The following is a 14,795-nucleotide window of genomic DNA, read 5'->3' as shown; positions in this document are numbered from 1 at the left end:
CAAGAGTCTTGAAAATATATTATGAAGGTTGAAAAGTTACCTAGTGCTACTTTAAAAAATAGCAGGTTTCACACACCACAGCTATAACGATAATGATATAGAGAAATGATAATATAATTTAGAATAATTGGAATCATTTTCAGAATTATTTTATCCATCTTCGAACGATAAAAATTAACCGCCAATCAGAATCTATCCTGCTATAACAAGCTGAAGAATTTAAACAGCGGACAAGCATGCGCTATGAATAAACAGAACAATATCGTCTGGTGTAGAAGCTAAAATAGTTACTATCATTATTAAAATCATCCTCATTTTGTGATTTTCCTTTATCTGTGGAGCACAAAAGAAGACACTTCCCTAAAATTGTTGCTTGGACAGAAGAAAGTAAGATTTGGAACAACATGAGGGGGAGTAAATAATGACAGAATTTTCATGATTATGTGAACTATTCTTTTAACCAAGTAAAAAAAGCAAAACTAGATGAGGGTTGAATTTGTGCCATTAGTCTCTGTGCATAAATATGGTCAGTTTATAAAGCTGCCATGTGGACAGATGGTGCGTCTAAGACTGTGTTTGTGTGTGTGTGTGTGTGTGTGTTACATGCAGTATTGAGATGGATGGATGCCAAACAGCCCCAGCTGAGCAGTAGTAAGCAGTAGTTGAAACAGATGTAGTGATGACATGTCATTCCATCACTAATATCTCTCTTAAGACCAAATCTCCCCTCTGTTCCCCTCCATTTCACCATTTCTCTTTCTTTCTTTCTTTGGTTATCTCTTCCTCTTTCGAGAGCAACATAAATACAGATGGTGGTAATAAAAATGTCAAGAAACCTTTTCTGTTCTCAAAAATATGCATAAGTGCAGTTACACACCGTATTTTACGTGTCACAAAATGCTGCAAATCCACTGAAAGTCATGCAAACATTATTTCCCAAGACCAATGAAAATTTAGGTCAGACTGTTAATGCAGTTCACAAATTTTCCACAGATAATGAATTAATGTATAACTAACAAATTAATAATAAATTATACAATTGCTATAAGTATAACCAACTTTACCCAAATATAAACAGTATTGGGTAAGTGCTATAGCCTAGAAATCTAGACGCACCCTAGCGGCAGCAAATTTAATCTGCCCGCGAGTGTTGTCTAGCAACTCTCAATACCCTTCTGAGCTGTATTCCCCTAACTCTTGCCAGACCAATCACATCGTGTATAGAGTCAGTGGGCGGGGCCATAATGACGACGGCCGAGTTGCGTTTGCGTGCTTCTAGTAAACTGCGGCGGTCTTTCGAATCAGCTTTGACCGCGTCTCTGGAAGACTTGGAGTTAAGCTTTTCTCTGAGAAAAGAACAAAGAACGGCCCTGAAGTCATTCTTAAAAAGGGAAGATGTGTTCGGAGTTTTGCTGACCGGATACGGCGAATATTTAATCTATCAACAAGCTCTGTTTCACCTTCATTGCTCTGGTTGGTGTAGCGCTATCCTATCGCGTGCAGAGGGAGTTTGAAAGACAACCGTTTATCCCGCCCCTCGGATTGAGCCCTGTCAATGATGAGTTTCCAGACCAAACATCTTGATGTGGGTGTGGCTTGTCAGGCTATAAGTGCTATGTAATGTATAGTCCTCAACTGCTTGATTGTTTTTTATATATATATATATATATATATATATATATATATATATATATATATATATATATATATATATATATATATATATATATATATATATATATATATATATATATATAAACAGGTTTTACAATAGTTACTGTGTCACAAAGTACACAGATTTTTAAATAAGATTTTTGCCACCTTTCTCCCATTACAAAGGAACTAGGAACTCGCGGGGACCATGCAATTGTGACTTTAGGCAGAGCTACTAAAATGTGTTTTTTTACTATCACTGAATTAAGTGTCAGTACAGCTTGTCATGTTAAACACAGCCACACCATGAGTAGCCACCCGTCATTAACTCTAAACATGTGGTTTAGCACTACCGCCACAATCATCACTCATCAAATCCTGAATAAAACCCCCAAATTACCAGGGTTACAAATGTTTGCAATATTCAGTTGACTGGGCTTCGAGAGGCTGCGGCCCACTTGATCCCTTGCCGGATCCCTGGGGTGGTATAAAGGCGATCCCCAGATGGAGAACGCTTTTACTCTGAGACCACTAATGGTAATAACCCAGTGACTGAGAAGGATCAGGACTGGATTAGAACAATCATTAATCAGGTCCAACTGTGTCTGTCACAACAACCCTCTATCTAGAGAATGAAGCGCTCAAAGATTTTCAAAATCTAAATGAACAAACCATACAGTTGGGTAAAGGGGAAGTTCACTGAAAAAAATTCAAATTCTGTCATTAATTATTCACAATCATGTCGTTCCAAACACATGAGACATTCGATCATCTTTGGAACACAAGTAAAGATCTTTTTGATGAATTCTGAGAGCCTTCGGTCCCTCCATTGACAGCCTATGCAAATACCACTTTTGAGTCCCAGAAAGGTAGTGGGGACCTGCTTCAGAGTAATTCATGTGACTCCACCTCATACGTGAGAGCTTTGTTCACGAAAACAAAAACAAAAACAAAAACAAAACATTTACCACAAAATATTAATCTCCAGCATGCCTTAATCTGTTTCCACACTGGCACACTGAGCCAAAGTCTGACTCACACTTGATTTTTTTTCTCCCTTTTAAACACATATCTCAAATCGCTGAACTCTCTGAATTAGTTTTCCATGTCCACATGTTGATGACTATGGGGTGTTAGTCATCCACAGGTGAACAGAGAGGGAAAAATGTTAAATCTCTGTTTCTTTTAGACAGCAAAAAAGCAAAAGATAAAGAGCAGAAAAATATGAATGAGACAGTTCAGGAGTCGTAGGCAGCAGTTTTTTGACACTGCTTCCTACGGGCTCACCTTCACTTCATTGGCTCATCGCAGCTCGCCAATGCATGTGTGCAACTACTTGCATGGCTCCTTGCATGGCCAATCACAAAGCAAGACCAGAGTAAGCTATTTTAAGTAGTTATGATTTTGTGTTCATACAACTTGAAATCTTAAGTTTATGTATTTTGAAGGTTAATAAGTTATAACTATTTTTGAGTTTCTAGACTAAACTAGTAATATTTAGTCAAGATTACTTGATTTGTTTAAGTAAAGACAACATTAAGGAGGCAGAAATCGTAGTTAATAGTGAATACATGTACCACATAAAGTGTTTAAAACCGAATTTGTTAACATTAGTTCATGTACTGTGAAGAAACATGAACAATGAATGGCAGTATTTTTGCTACCTAACATTAAAAAAGATTAAAAAATGTATTGCTCATTGTTAGTTCAGGTTATTTAATACATTAACTAATGTTAACAAATGACACCTTATTGTAAAGTGTTAGCAACATTTCTGAAACAGGTCATAATTAATCCATAAATATTACTTAGTACCATGAAAGTCCCTCAAAATATAAAAAGATATTATTACTGCACTAAAATTTAGATTGATTTTACAGAAAAGAAGTTGCATTTGAAAGTGAAAGTAAAAGTGACATGTGAAGGCCACTTATGGTATGGTAACCCACACACAGACTTTGTCCTCTACATTTAACCCATCCAAGTTGATGGGTCCGGAGCAATGGGCAGCCATTTTGCTGTGGCGTCTGGGGAGCGATTAGAGGTTAGGTGCCATGCTCCAGGTCACCTCAGTCATTTCCATCCGGTATTGAGAGTCAAACCTGCAACCTTCAGGTTACCAAACTGACACTCTGAACATTAGCCCACGACTGCAGTATTTGAGGTGATTAGCCACTTTTGACCAGAAGGGTCAAACATCCAAACAGTAGTGTAATTGAGAACAATATTAGGTCTATTGATCTATGAAAGAGCATAAAAAGGATGTTAACATTAACTTTCACTGACTAGAATCACAGTTAAAAACAGTTTTCTAACTGAAATGAAGACACATCTATCATATATCCACACTCACAGAAAGCTCTCAATAGGTCACTAAAACTGAGGCTTGTGCTCTGCTAGGGGAGGGGAAGGACAGTGTTCTGAAAAGATGTCTGAGTCATTAACATTCATCCTTTAATAAGATTGCAGTGGTGAATAAATCAGTGTGTTCAGGCGAGCCTCATATAAACAAAGCCAACATGGGACACAGCTGCCCAGAGCCTCACTGACCCACTTTGACAATACTGTTTCGGGGAGTCAGTAAGGGGAACCAGTCCCAAAGGGGGGGTTACTGGTAGGGTAAACGTCTGTTTACAATTCAAGTACATGGGCATGGTGCGGAACTCAGAGACAGCTCCTAAAAATCATATTTGATTACATTTAGCAGATGCTCTTATTCAGCGTGACTAGAGATTTAATAAATTACACTTGTAATTATGATGGCTAGGTGTTATCTGGGAGTAAGTTTTCAGCAAGATCATTTAATATGAGCATAGACTGCTCATATTATGTTACTATGGTGTTATTTAGAGTGGAAAGGCAGAAAAAAAAGATTTTTAATCCATCACAACTGGCAGAAAGACGATTGTTTGTAAAAAAAGAAAAAAAAGAGATTAAACAGAGCAAATGTAGGTCTAAGTCTCATGCTTCTTAGAGTTTTAGATCTTAAAAAAGTCTCAAACTGTCCTCAATTATCAAAAACCATAAATTTCAATATGTACTCAAACATTTCTCACATTCTTCTAAAAACAAATGATCTATTTACTCATTCATAAATAAATCTATATTTATTCCAAAATGCATCTAAACCATCCTAAATGCAAACAATGTCTTAGGAGTTACATCTAAGACAAAGTCCTTATACGAGGCATACCCGAGAAATCTCATGAGCTAATATGAAAGAGCAACCTCTGAGCAATAAAACTTTCAATTTGGAATTAAATTCATAAGTATAAATGTGATTCAATCTGAAATGTACAGCTAACCATGACCTCTGGACTGACAAAGGTTAGGGATACAGTCAGGGTCATTGCACAAATCCAAAAAGAGGGAGGGACGAGAGATTTATGACCATGAATAGGTTGTTAATAGAGCACTGACTGGCAAGGGAATCACAATGTGAAGTTGTAGAGGGAGAATGTCGGTCAGTATCACATTTCTGAAGTAGTGAGATCACTATAATCTAACCCAAGGTCTACCCTACCAAACCAGCAAAATATCATAAATATGTGATTTATGTAAAAAAAAAGAAAAAAAAGAAAAAAGAAAGATAGATAGATAGATAGATAGATAGATAGATAGATAGATAGATAGATAGATAGATAGATAGATAGATAGATAGATAGATAGATAGATAGATAGATAGATAGATAGATAGATAGATAGATAGATAGATAGATAGATAGATAGATAGATAGATAGATAAAAAATGTTATAGATGTACAATTTTTTTTTTTACATCAGTCATACGGTGTATATATATATATATATATATATATATATATATATATATATATATATATATATATATATATATATATATATATATATATATATATATATATATATATATCTCAATAAATATCCATCCATCCATCCATCCAGCTTTTCCAGCTTTTCAGGAAGCAATGAGTTCGGCTCTCAAGCATCCTCCCCCCATTTTGACCTAATCTACCCTTGAACAAGCTGAATTTCATATATCCTCATACTTATTTTCAGCTTAAACATAATCCTCATGATGACCTCTTTATAACTGTTATAGGCCCTGCATTTGCTTTTATGGTATATGTTCTGTATTTGCAGTGATTCTGAAGGTAATGAACATGCTGTTATTGACATTCTTCAAAATTGGACTTTGAATAATGTTTTCTTAGTAAAAGAGAGGATTTTAGGCATAATACAAGACACATGAAAACAATCTTGTGTGACTAGACTGTGTGCATGTTTCATGTTTGGTCACATGTTTGGGCAAAAACAGTTGTGCTCAAAATAATCTGGCAGCGAGAGGGAAGTTTCCTAATAAACTTTCCTCATAAAGAATCTGGGAAAACATGTGGTACTTTCTGCTCTGCAGCACTCGGTCTGTCCTTGTGCAAGTCCTTAGTTCCCCTTGTGACCAGATGTGCCATGAGTAAAGGCCAATCTTCTTGAGAGGTTCCCTCCATTTCATTCCAATTTAGAACTAGATTTTTCCAAAGAAAATACCAGCGGTGTTTGCTCATGCATAAACTAGGGCGTTGTGGGAGGTTGCCAGGGCATTTTTATGTGGTTACAGACAGGGATGTGCAAAATTCAGAATTCAGATTGGCTCACTTTCAATATGATTGTGAATTTGAATCGAAATTGCCACAATTGTCTGTCTATCTTGATCTGTATTGTTCTCTCTGAGGCCTCTAAACCTTTAAAGTTCATGGTTATCAACATTGTTTCTAAACAAAACGTAAAAAAAAATAAAAAGAAAAAAAGAAAAAAAAGGTTTGCCAATGTGTAGCCAATGTTCAAATTTTGACAAACATTGTTTTTGTAGTTAAAAAAATCTAGAGTTGAATTTCTTTCCAATTCCATTCTAATTCTGTATTCCATTCATTACATCAGGAATTTAAAAGACACCCTCAACTGAATTCTGAATGGCATGCAGCCATGTTGCTAATGTGCTCTGAATGTTTGCTGGGTTTGGTAGGGTTTTTGGATGATTGCTCAGTGAGCAAGAAAAGCAGAATCAGAAAAGCAGACCCTCAAGGACTCTAGTCACTAGATATGGATTGGGTTATGTCTTCAATGTAAGCCTATGGGATTTTGTCACCTGTTTTAACATCCACTAAGTGAAAATTGCAAGTCTAATCACATAGAAAAGTAATAGAACACCTGTCCTAAACAAACCAAAAGTCCTAAATTAATTGTGATTCTTAGCTGAGTGTATGAACTGCTTCTTCTAAACGCTTACCTGCAGAGCATTTGAGTTCCTTCCAGGATGTAGCACTGGCCCCCGTTGAAGCAGTAGTTGGGCTGCAGATCACATGGAGACTTGCAGGTACCATTGATACGGACAAAGCCCTGCCGACATTCTGAGCCATTAACTGAGTCGATCACACCAGGGGGAGCACGGGTGTCTTCGTTCACAGTAGCTCCTTTGGGAAACGAGAAACCAGGGTTGGAGGGCAATCGGGGAGGGAAGTATTTGGAAGGAGGGGTAGGGGAGACGTCATCATCGTAAGACTCAGTAGTGCTGCTGTAGGGGTAATCGTCAGTAGTGGGAGACACGCCGTCGTCATAGGGCGTCATGTAGTCATAGTTGTCGGGCATGGACAAGGAGGTGGGGTCACCCTGAAGCTCGTGCGGTGACTGAGATGGTGGGTCTAGGTTCTTGGGCCGGGAGGTGGAGTCTATGAAATCTACGATTATGTCAGATGGGGAAGGTGGATGAGTTGGGGACACGGTCGTGGGGGATTGCTCATGGTCGAGGTCAAGCACAGTGGTCTCCATGTCTTCTTTAGCATCCGGCCGGGGTGGTTGTGTAGGCACTTGCTGCCTCATTTCCTCTTCCACTTCATGCTTCTCTTCAGACTCATAGCTTGAAGGCTTCACGGTTTCAGGCATAACAGGCCCATGGGGAAGCAAGTGTTCATCCTCAGCAGAGTCGGGGCTGATCTCTGGGCTTTCCAAAGTGGTTGTGGCATCCTCACTAGAAATTGGAGTTTCTGGAGTCGGCGAGAACATTTCTTCCTGCATGCCACTGCCTATTTCTTTATCTTCGAGCTTTTGTCCGGTGCGAGTCAGGTCTAAGGTGCTGGACAAGATGGAGAACTGTGACACATCCTCTATCTTCTCCTCCTCCCCCTCGGTAGACAAGGAGGTCCCATTAACAGCACTATCAGCCTCAGTTTCATTCCCCACCACAGAGTTACCTGTTGAAAGGAGCAGATAACAGTTAGAAAGAATGAAAATCCTTACGCCCTGTTTGCACCTGGTATTAAGGTGCATTTTGGTCGGATCACAAGTAGACGAGGGAGATGCTTTTCCATTTACACCTGTTTTAATCCATCTCTTTTGTCTTTGATCAACCACTTCTGTCCTGATTTCTTTGAGGACAGAGACTATGGGTGGGAAAATGTATGTGTATTTTCAGATCTTTCGATCAAATGGACAAAATAAGCTTGCACAATTTACATGTAAACGCGCATGGAGACAACATAAAAGCATATGGAGACAGCCACGAGACCACGACGAACACGGTGAGTGCATGTTAGAAATAAGGAATGGTGAGAGAACATTGTGCTTGGTACAAACCTATCTACAAACCTAACTTGGGTCTTCAACTGAGAAAGTTTAAATCCCATTTGGCTAGCGTGCCTCACATCATGTTTGTGCAATAAGTCAGTAGGTGCAGAGTAGGTGGGTTGAACTTGAATGTGTTCGAACCACCGACTCTGCACCTACTGACTTAATGCATAAACAAAGTAAAGTCACTATGAAAGCTATGAAAGCAATCTGGTCGGATGTGTTTTTGATTACCTCTGGAAGTGGTTGAAAGTAGACAAGCTAAAAAAAATGTAGGCCCTGTTTGCACCTATAGCTCGTCCAAAACGCATCTTTATACCAGGTGTAAACAGGGTCTCACATTCATCCAAACAGTAAAGCCACTTGTATTTAACTCTTTGCTTATTCATTCTCAGTGGTAGGTCTCCCAATATCTTTAAAAAGCCTCTTTAGAAAGCCTTGAGATTAGGTGCAATTATTTTACTAATGTACATGGTTCTCAAAGGCAGGATTAGGGATTAGGGGTCGAGACTTGAATCATAGGGGCTCCCAGCGAAGCAATGATTAGCTAAAAAAGACACATCTTTGACCACGAGAAAAGAACAAATTCTTTTGTCATCTTATCAGGTCTAATCCAACAACAAAAAATTACATCAGGTGTAATGTCATTTTGTTAAAGTAACAAGGCTTGGTGACAAATAAATAAAAGCTTTTTTATACATGTTTTCATAGTGTGTATATACAGTGAGGCAAAAAACAATTTAGTCAGCCACCAATAGTGCAAGTTCTCTCGCACTTAAAAAGATGAGAGGCATGTAATTTTCATCATATGTACACTTCAACTATGAGAGACAGAATAAGAAAAAACAACCGTCTGATTTTAAAGAATTTATTTGCAAATTATGGTGGAAAATAAGTATTTGGTCAATAACAAAAATTAATCTCAATAATTTGTTGGCAATGACAGAGGTCAAACGTTTTTTTTAAGTCGCCAAAAGGCTTTTACATGCTGTTGCTGGTAGTTTGGCCCATTCCTCCATGTAAATCTCCTCTAGAGCAGAGATGTTTTGGGAGTGTGGCTGGGCAACACAGATTTTCAACTCCGTCCAAAGATTTTCTATGGGGTTGAGATCTTATGAAGCCACTCTTTTGTTGCCCGGACGCTGTGTTTGGGATCATTGATGGTATCCTTTGTTACTGTGGTCCCAGCTCTCTGCAAGTCATTCACTAGGTCCCCCGGTGCGGTTCTGGGATTTTTGCTCACCGTTCTTGTGATAATTTTGACAGGGTGAGATCTTCCGTGGAGCCCCAGATTGAGGGAGATTATCAGTGGTCTTATATGTCTTCCATTTTCTAATAATTGCTCCCACAGTTGATTTCTTCACATCAAGCTGCTTACCTATTGCAGATTCAGTCTTCCCAGCCTGGTGCAGGTCTACAATTTTGTTTCTGCTTTCTTTTGAAAGCTCTTTGGTCATGGCCATAGTGGAGCTTGGAGTCTGACTGTTTGAGGTTGTGGACAGCTGTCTTTTATACTTATAACGAGTTCAAACAGATGCCATTATTCCAGGTAATGAGTGGAGGACAGAGGAGCCACTTAAAGAAGAAGTTACAGGTCTGTGAGAGCCAGAAATCTTGCTTTTTTGTAGATGACCAAATACTTATTTTCCCCCATAATTTGCAAATCAATTATTTAAAAATCAGACAATGTGATGTTTCTGGAATCCCAATCCACCCACCCCCCACCCCCCTTATTCTGTCTCTCATAGGTGAAGTGTACCTATGATGACAACTACAGGCAACTACAGTGTGTGTGTGTGTGTGTGTGTGTGTGTGCGTGTGTGCCTGTGTGCGTGTGTGTGTGTGTGTGTGTGTGTGTGTGTGTGTGTGTGTAAAACATGGTAAGAACACCAAATTGATCTTTTATAATATGCCCAGGAACACTAAGCATGGACTCACGCAATGAATTGGTAAAACACTCCGCAGTTGAAACCAAACAAAGATATTTGTGTATTGTAAGCTCAAAAATATGTTGCTGCTTCCACTACACACATCACGAAAATGATGTGTATTTTTAGAATGGCAATAGCAAATCTTCTGAACAGGTACATGGACTCAGTCAACAGTGTGCTTTAAAACAGTGGATTTGTGATACTGTCCTGTCGCACAGAGCAAAAGTCTAAGCAAACTTACAGTACATGAACATTCCATTGATTTTCCTGTGCCATTATCTGACCGCTTTATTGATGATTATTTTATTTACTTCTGTATTGCTAAGACATTTTTGCTCCAAGAACATCTGTGTTTTTTCACTTAAAACCAGTGACTAATAAAGAAATAAACTGAGTATATTGCCGGAGACATAACATGTGACAGTGGAGACTAAGATCTTTGGCACAGAGATGCTCCCTCAGAAAAAGGTTCCCAAAAATGGCCAGATGTGCTTGGTCTGGATTTTATTAGAGTACGAATCACTAATGTAGTATTTATGTGACAAATCTGATAGAGATGAATCTAATACAGCTCCTTTGTGGTAACATTAGACGTTAGGGAATCTAGAAATTAGCATTTAGATCTCTGCACTCATGCAGGCCTTTCAAACACAGATGTCAAATCAGTTTGAATAAACACAACACACACAACATAGAGGGTGAGGAGGCCATCAATGCTGTTTTCAAGACATCAGCAATTTTGACACCAAATAGCCAGCACACAAACACTTTGAAACTTTTTCCATTTAGTTTTCTGTAGACTGAACAGAAAAGAAACAACAGATATTTAGACACCTCTTAAGTCTGCATTTATTTATGCAATTTAAGTTTATTAAATTGTGCTATTAGCATACTTCTTTTAAACTAAAATTAAAGAAATTATACTTTAAGTCTACTTTTTATATAATTCTATATATTCTTCCGAATATATAATTCGGAAATATAGCAGTTCTTTAAAATTACACTTAAGTACTTGACTTACACAGACAGAAAATTGGAAGCATATTTGGCCTAAACTTGTACTCAGTCTTGTACTCAGTCTCAGATCATGATCGAGATATACTTAAAAGTATAATTAAGTATTCTAAGTTTACTTGAGCTTGCAGTTGTTTACTGTTGAGTAGTCTATTAATACTTTTTTTCACATAATTGTACAAAATATTATAAAACAGATTCTAAGTATGTAAATATTTGTGTAGTCCACTGGTAGTGGGCATACTTCAAATCTACTTAAAGTACAGTTAAAGGTATATTTCAAGTATAAAAATGAAAGTATACTTAATGTAAAAATAACACAAGTATAGCCTAAATAGTTAACTATGGGCCAGATACACTAAACGTTTGTACCTGCACAAACCCTCTTTTGGAATAAAAAAAACTAAACAGGATTTACTAAAGACACGCAGTGAAAATTTGGACAGGGTCATTTTTGCGTCTGAACTTATTGCATATGCATTTGTAGGAGTTTCCCTTTCCAGATCCAAAATGTATGGTAGGAGAGTCTTTAAATGAATCATGCAAGGTGATTTACTAAAGTTTGTGCTTGTCAATTTACTGGTATTTGCACCATTATTTACAGCCCAAAAAATGTCTTAAACCAGACACTAATTTGCGGTTCTCTTGAAGATTGCGCTCGTCATTATGTAAATGATCTGCTACGGCTGTGTTCTTTCATTTCCATGTCATTAGTAGATGACGGGCAGAATTTTCCACTCCTATCTGCAATATTTATTTTGGAGTTCACGTTCACTAATTTGCCCTGTTTTAATAATCTGGACCCATAAGTACAATGTTAAGTTCACTTTAAAAAAAAACGTACAAGTATATTTGAAAAAACAAAAAACTAGTAGTTTACTGAGAACAGCTACTTCAAAGTGTACCTTCATAAACTAAAAATACAAGTTTGACTAGTACACTATCAGTATGTCTATACTTGTATAGTTGCAGTACAAAGAAAAAAAACAGTTTAACTGGTTTTTGTGTAGTCAAAGTTTACTTCTGTTACACTTAAAGTATACTTTTGTATACTAATTTAGCCAATTTAGTTCCAAATAGTATTGAAATAATACACTTGTAAGTATACTACTAGAACAATGATATTAGTATACATAATAAAGTGTACTTAAAAATACTTGAACTACTAATATAAATATACTTAATAAAATTAACTTGAAGTATACTTATTTTTGTAGGGGAAATGCAATATTGTGAAATAATATTACTATTTATTTTGTTTTCTGTTTATAAATATTTTAAAATGTAATTTATTTCAGATTTTCAGGTGGCCTGACAAGCCAGACCTACATCAAGATGTTTGGTCTGGAAACTCACCATAGACAGCTCAATCCAACCAAAACCTTCGCCGTATCCGGTCGGCAAAACTCAGAACACATCTTCCCTTCTTAAGAATGACTTCAGTGCCATTCTTTGTTCTTTTCTCAGAGAAAAGCTTAACTCCAAGTCTTCCAGAATCGCAGTCAAAGCTGATTCGAAAGACCGCCGTTCGCCAGTTTCTGTGTTTACTAGAAGCACGCAAACGCAACTCGGCCGTCGTCATTATGGCCCCGCCCGCCGACTCTATACACGACGTGATTGACCCGTCCAGATTGTGAAGAATACAGCTCAGAAAGGTATTGAGAGTTCCTAGACGACACTTGCGGGCAGATTAAATTTGCTGCCGCTAGGGTGCATCTAGATTTCTAGGCTAGGAAATACTCACAATTCAACCAAATACAGAAGCGTGCTGCAAAAATTTACAATGCATCCAAATACAGAAACTAGTGCTGTCAAAACAATTCACAGAAACTGGCCGCCGTTCGCCAGTTTCTGTGTTTACTAGAAGCACGCAAACGCAACTCGGCCGTCATTATGTTAAGCCCCGCCCACCGACTCGATGTGATTGGCCTGACCAGAGTTTGGTTTTTACAGCTCAGACGTGTATTGAGTTGCTAGACGACACTCGCAGTAGATTAGATTTGCTGCCGATAGGGTGCGTCTAGATTTCTAGGCTAATTTTCAGGAGCCGTTTGTCTGGATTCTGATCAATGTTAAAATCAGTTGTGCAGTTTTTTTTTTTTTTTTTTTTTTTTTTTTTGTTAAAATATTTTTTTCAGGATTCTTTGATGAATAGAAAGTTCATAATAACAGCATTTATTAAAAATAGATTTTTTTTGTAACATAATACTGTTAATCTCTTTGCTGTCACTTTTGATCAATTTAAGGCATCCTTGCTAAATAAAAGTATACATTTCTTTCAAAATCATAATAAAATCTTCCTGTCTCCAAACGTTTCAATGGTGAAAGTGCAAAATATCACTGTGCACAGTCAGTCCTAAAAATCTGATTTGTCTGATGGAACTAAAGGTACAAAAATCAAAACTCTATGTAGACAAATATCTCTTCCAGTTTAGCAAAACATGCACAGAACAAAACAAAAATGAGTCCAGTGTTTATTTTAATACAAAAGTAGTTTTAAATATGATGACTAATACAGGAAGACATCATTAATCAGAATAGATATAAACCAGATGTGTAGTTAAAACACATGATCTCTACATTTAAAGTCTTTTACACTATTATCATGGCCAATGCTAAGTAATAAAGCTTTCATTTGAGTAGCATAATCATATTTTCAGTTTAGCGTATCTGCTAAATTGTATAACAATGTTTTAGTGTGACTCATGTAGAGAGCAGCCAGTGATTAAACTGGGGATAGGAAACCAAACTCTGGTGTGGAAGGTCTGAATTTGATAAGTGCGAACAGTTAATGCACGTCGTCCTTCAACCATTAGCAAACGTGTCATGGATACTTGCCGGTAACTTAATTAGGAGCAGGATTTTCACATTCGCCTTCATGTATCTCCTTTTCGTTTTGTAAAATACACCAAGGCGGTCAGTCAGTCAAGACTATTTGTTCAGTGCAAAAACATCTGACACTATGGTTGGAATGCTGGTTTTGCAGATTGTGTAGGTTAAATTGCCAGATTTGGGTTAGATCTTTACAGCCACGGCATTATCAAAGATCTCCTGCCATAATGCGTCTCCCAGACGGGACGCACTACAGAAGCGAGGAACCCGGGGGCCCCTGGCAAAGCGGACACAAAAGGGTCCTTGTGTTTCCCCTTTTCTCTCAGATGGTCAAATCTTGTTACATAATACTCAGTTACCCCTTTTTTTCTCTCAGGCACCCCAATGCAGCCCAGAGGGGAGGAGGTAATTTGGGGTTTGGCCCTTATTTAGTGGCCAGGCTTGGAGGAATGATGGCCACGGGTCTTGGTTGCATGACTTTGGGGAGATGCCAGACTCTTTGTTTGTGCAGCACTGCAGACAGGGAAGGGAGGACAGCGAAGAGCCCTGACAGCTCGTCTGTACCTCAGATGCTTTTCTGATGGCAGACTGCCTGAGCAAGAACTGTGGGAGGAACAACTCAGAGACCATGGACCCAACAGCTTCATTTAACGTTTTTCAGTCATCTATAGGTCTAGTCACATTGTGATTTCTATGAGGTCAGCAATAAATGTATTCAAATATTCAAAGAGAAAAAAAATCTAGTTTCATCCATATAAGGAATTGGCT

The 14,795-nt window shown here is 37.9% G+C and overlaps 1 protein-coding gene across 7 annotated transcripts in view; it reads right to left on the bottom strand.

Annotated features, from left to right (window-relative positions):
• The window catches only part of cspg5a (chondroitin sulfate proteoglycan 5a), a 59,014-nt gene that overhangs the window by 19,083 nt on the left and 25,136 nt on the right, over window positions 1-14,795 (bottom strand). For all 7 annotated transcript variants that reach the window (XM_067448121.1, XM_067448118.1, XM_067448116.1 and 4 more), the window contains exon 2: window positions 6,917-7,877. In XM_067448121.1, the coding sequence (XP_067304222.1) occupies window positions 6,917-7,701 (785 nt within the window). In that variant the 5' untranslated portion in view covers window positions 7,702-7,877. The remainder of the gene's footprint in view (window positions 1-6,916; window positions 7,878-14,795) is intronic.

The sequence above is a fragment of the Pseudorasbora parva genome, chromosome 7 (genome assembly GCF_024679245.1).
Source record: "Pseudorasbora parva isolate DD20220531a chromosome 7, ASM2467924v1, whole genome shotgun sequence".
Lineage (NCBI taxonomy): Eukaryota > Metazoa > Chordata > Actinopteri > Cypriniformes > Gobionidae > Pseudorasbora > Pseudorasbora parva.
The sequence above is the reverse complement of the archived record's forward strand: the minus strand, read 5'-3'. Positions and strand labels throughout refer to the sequence as shown.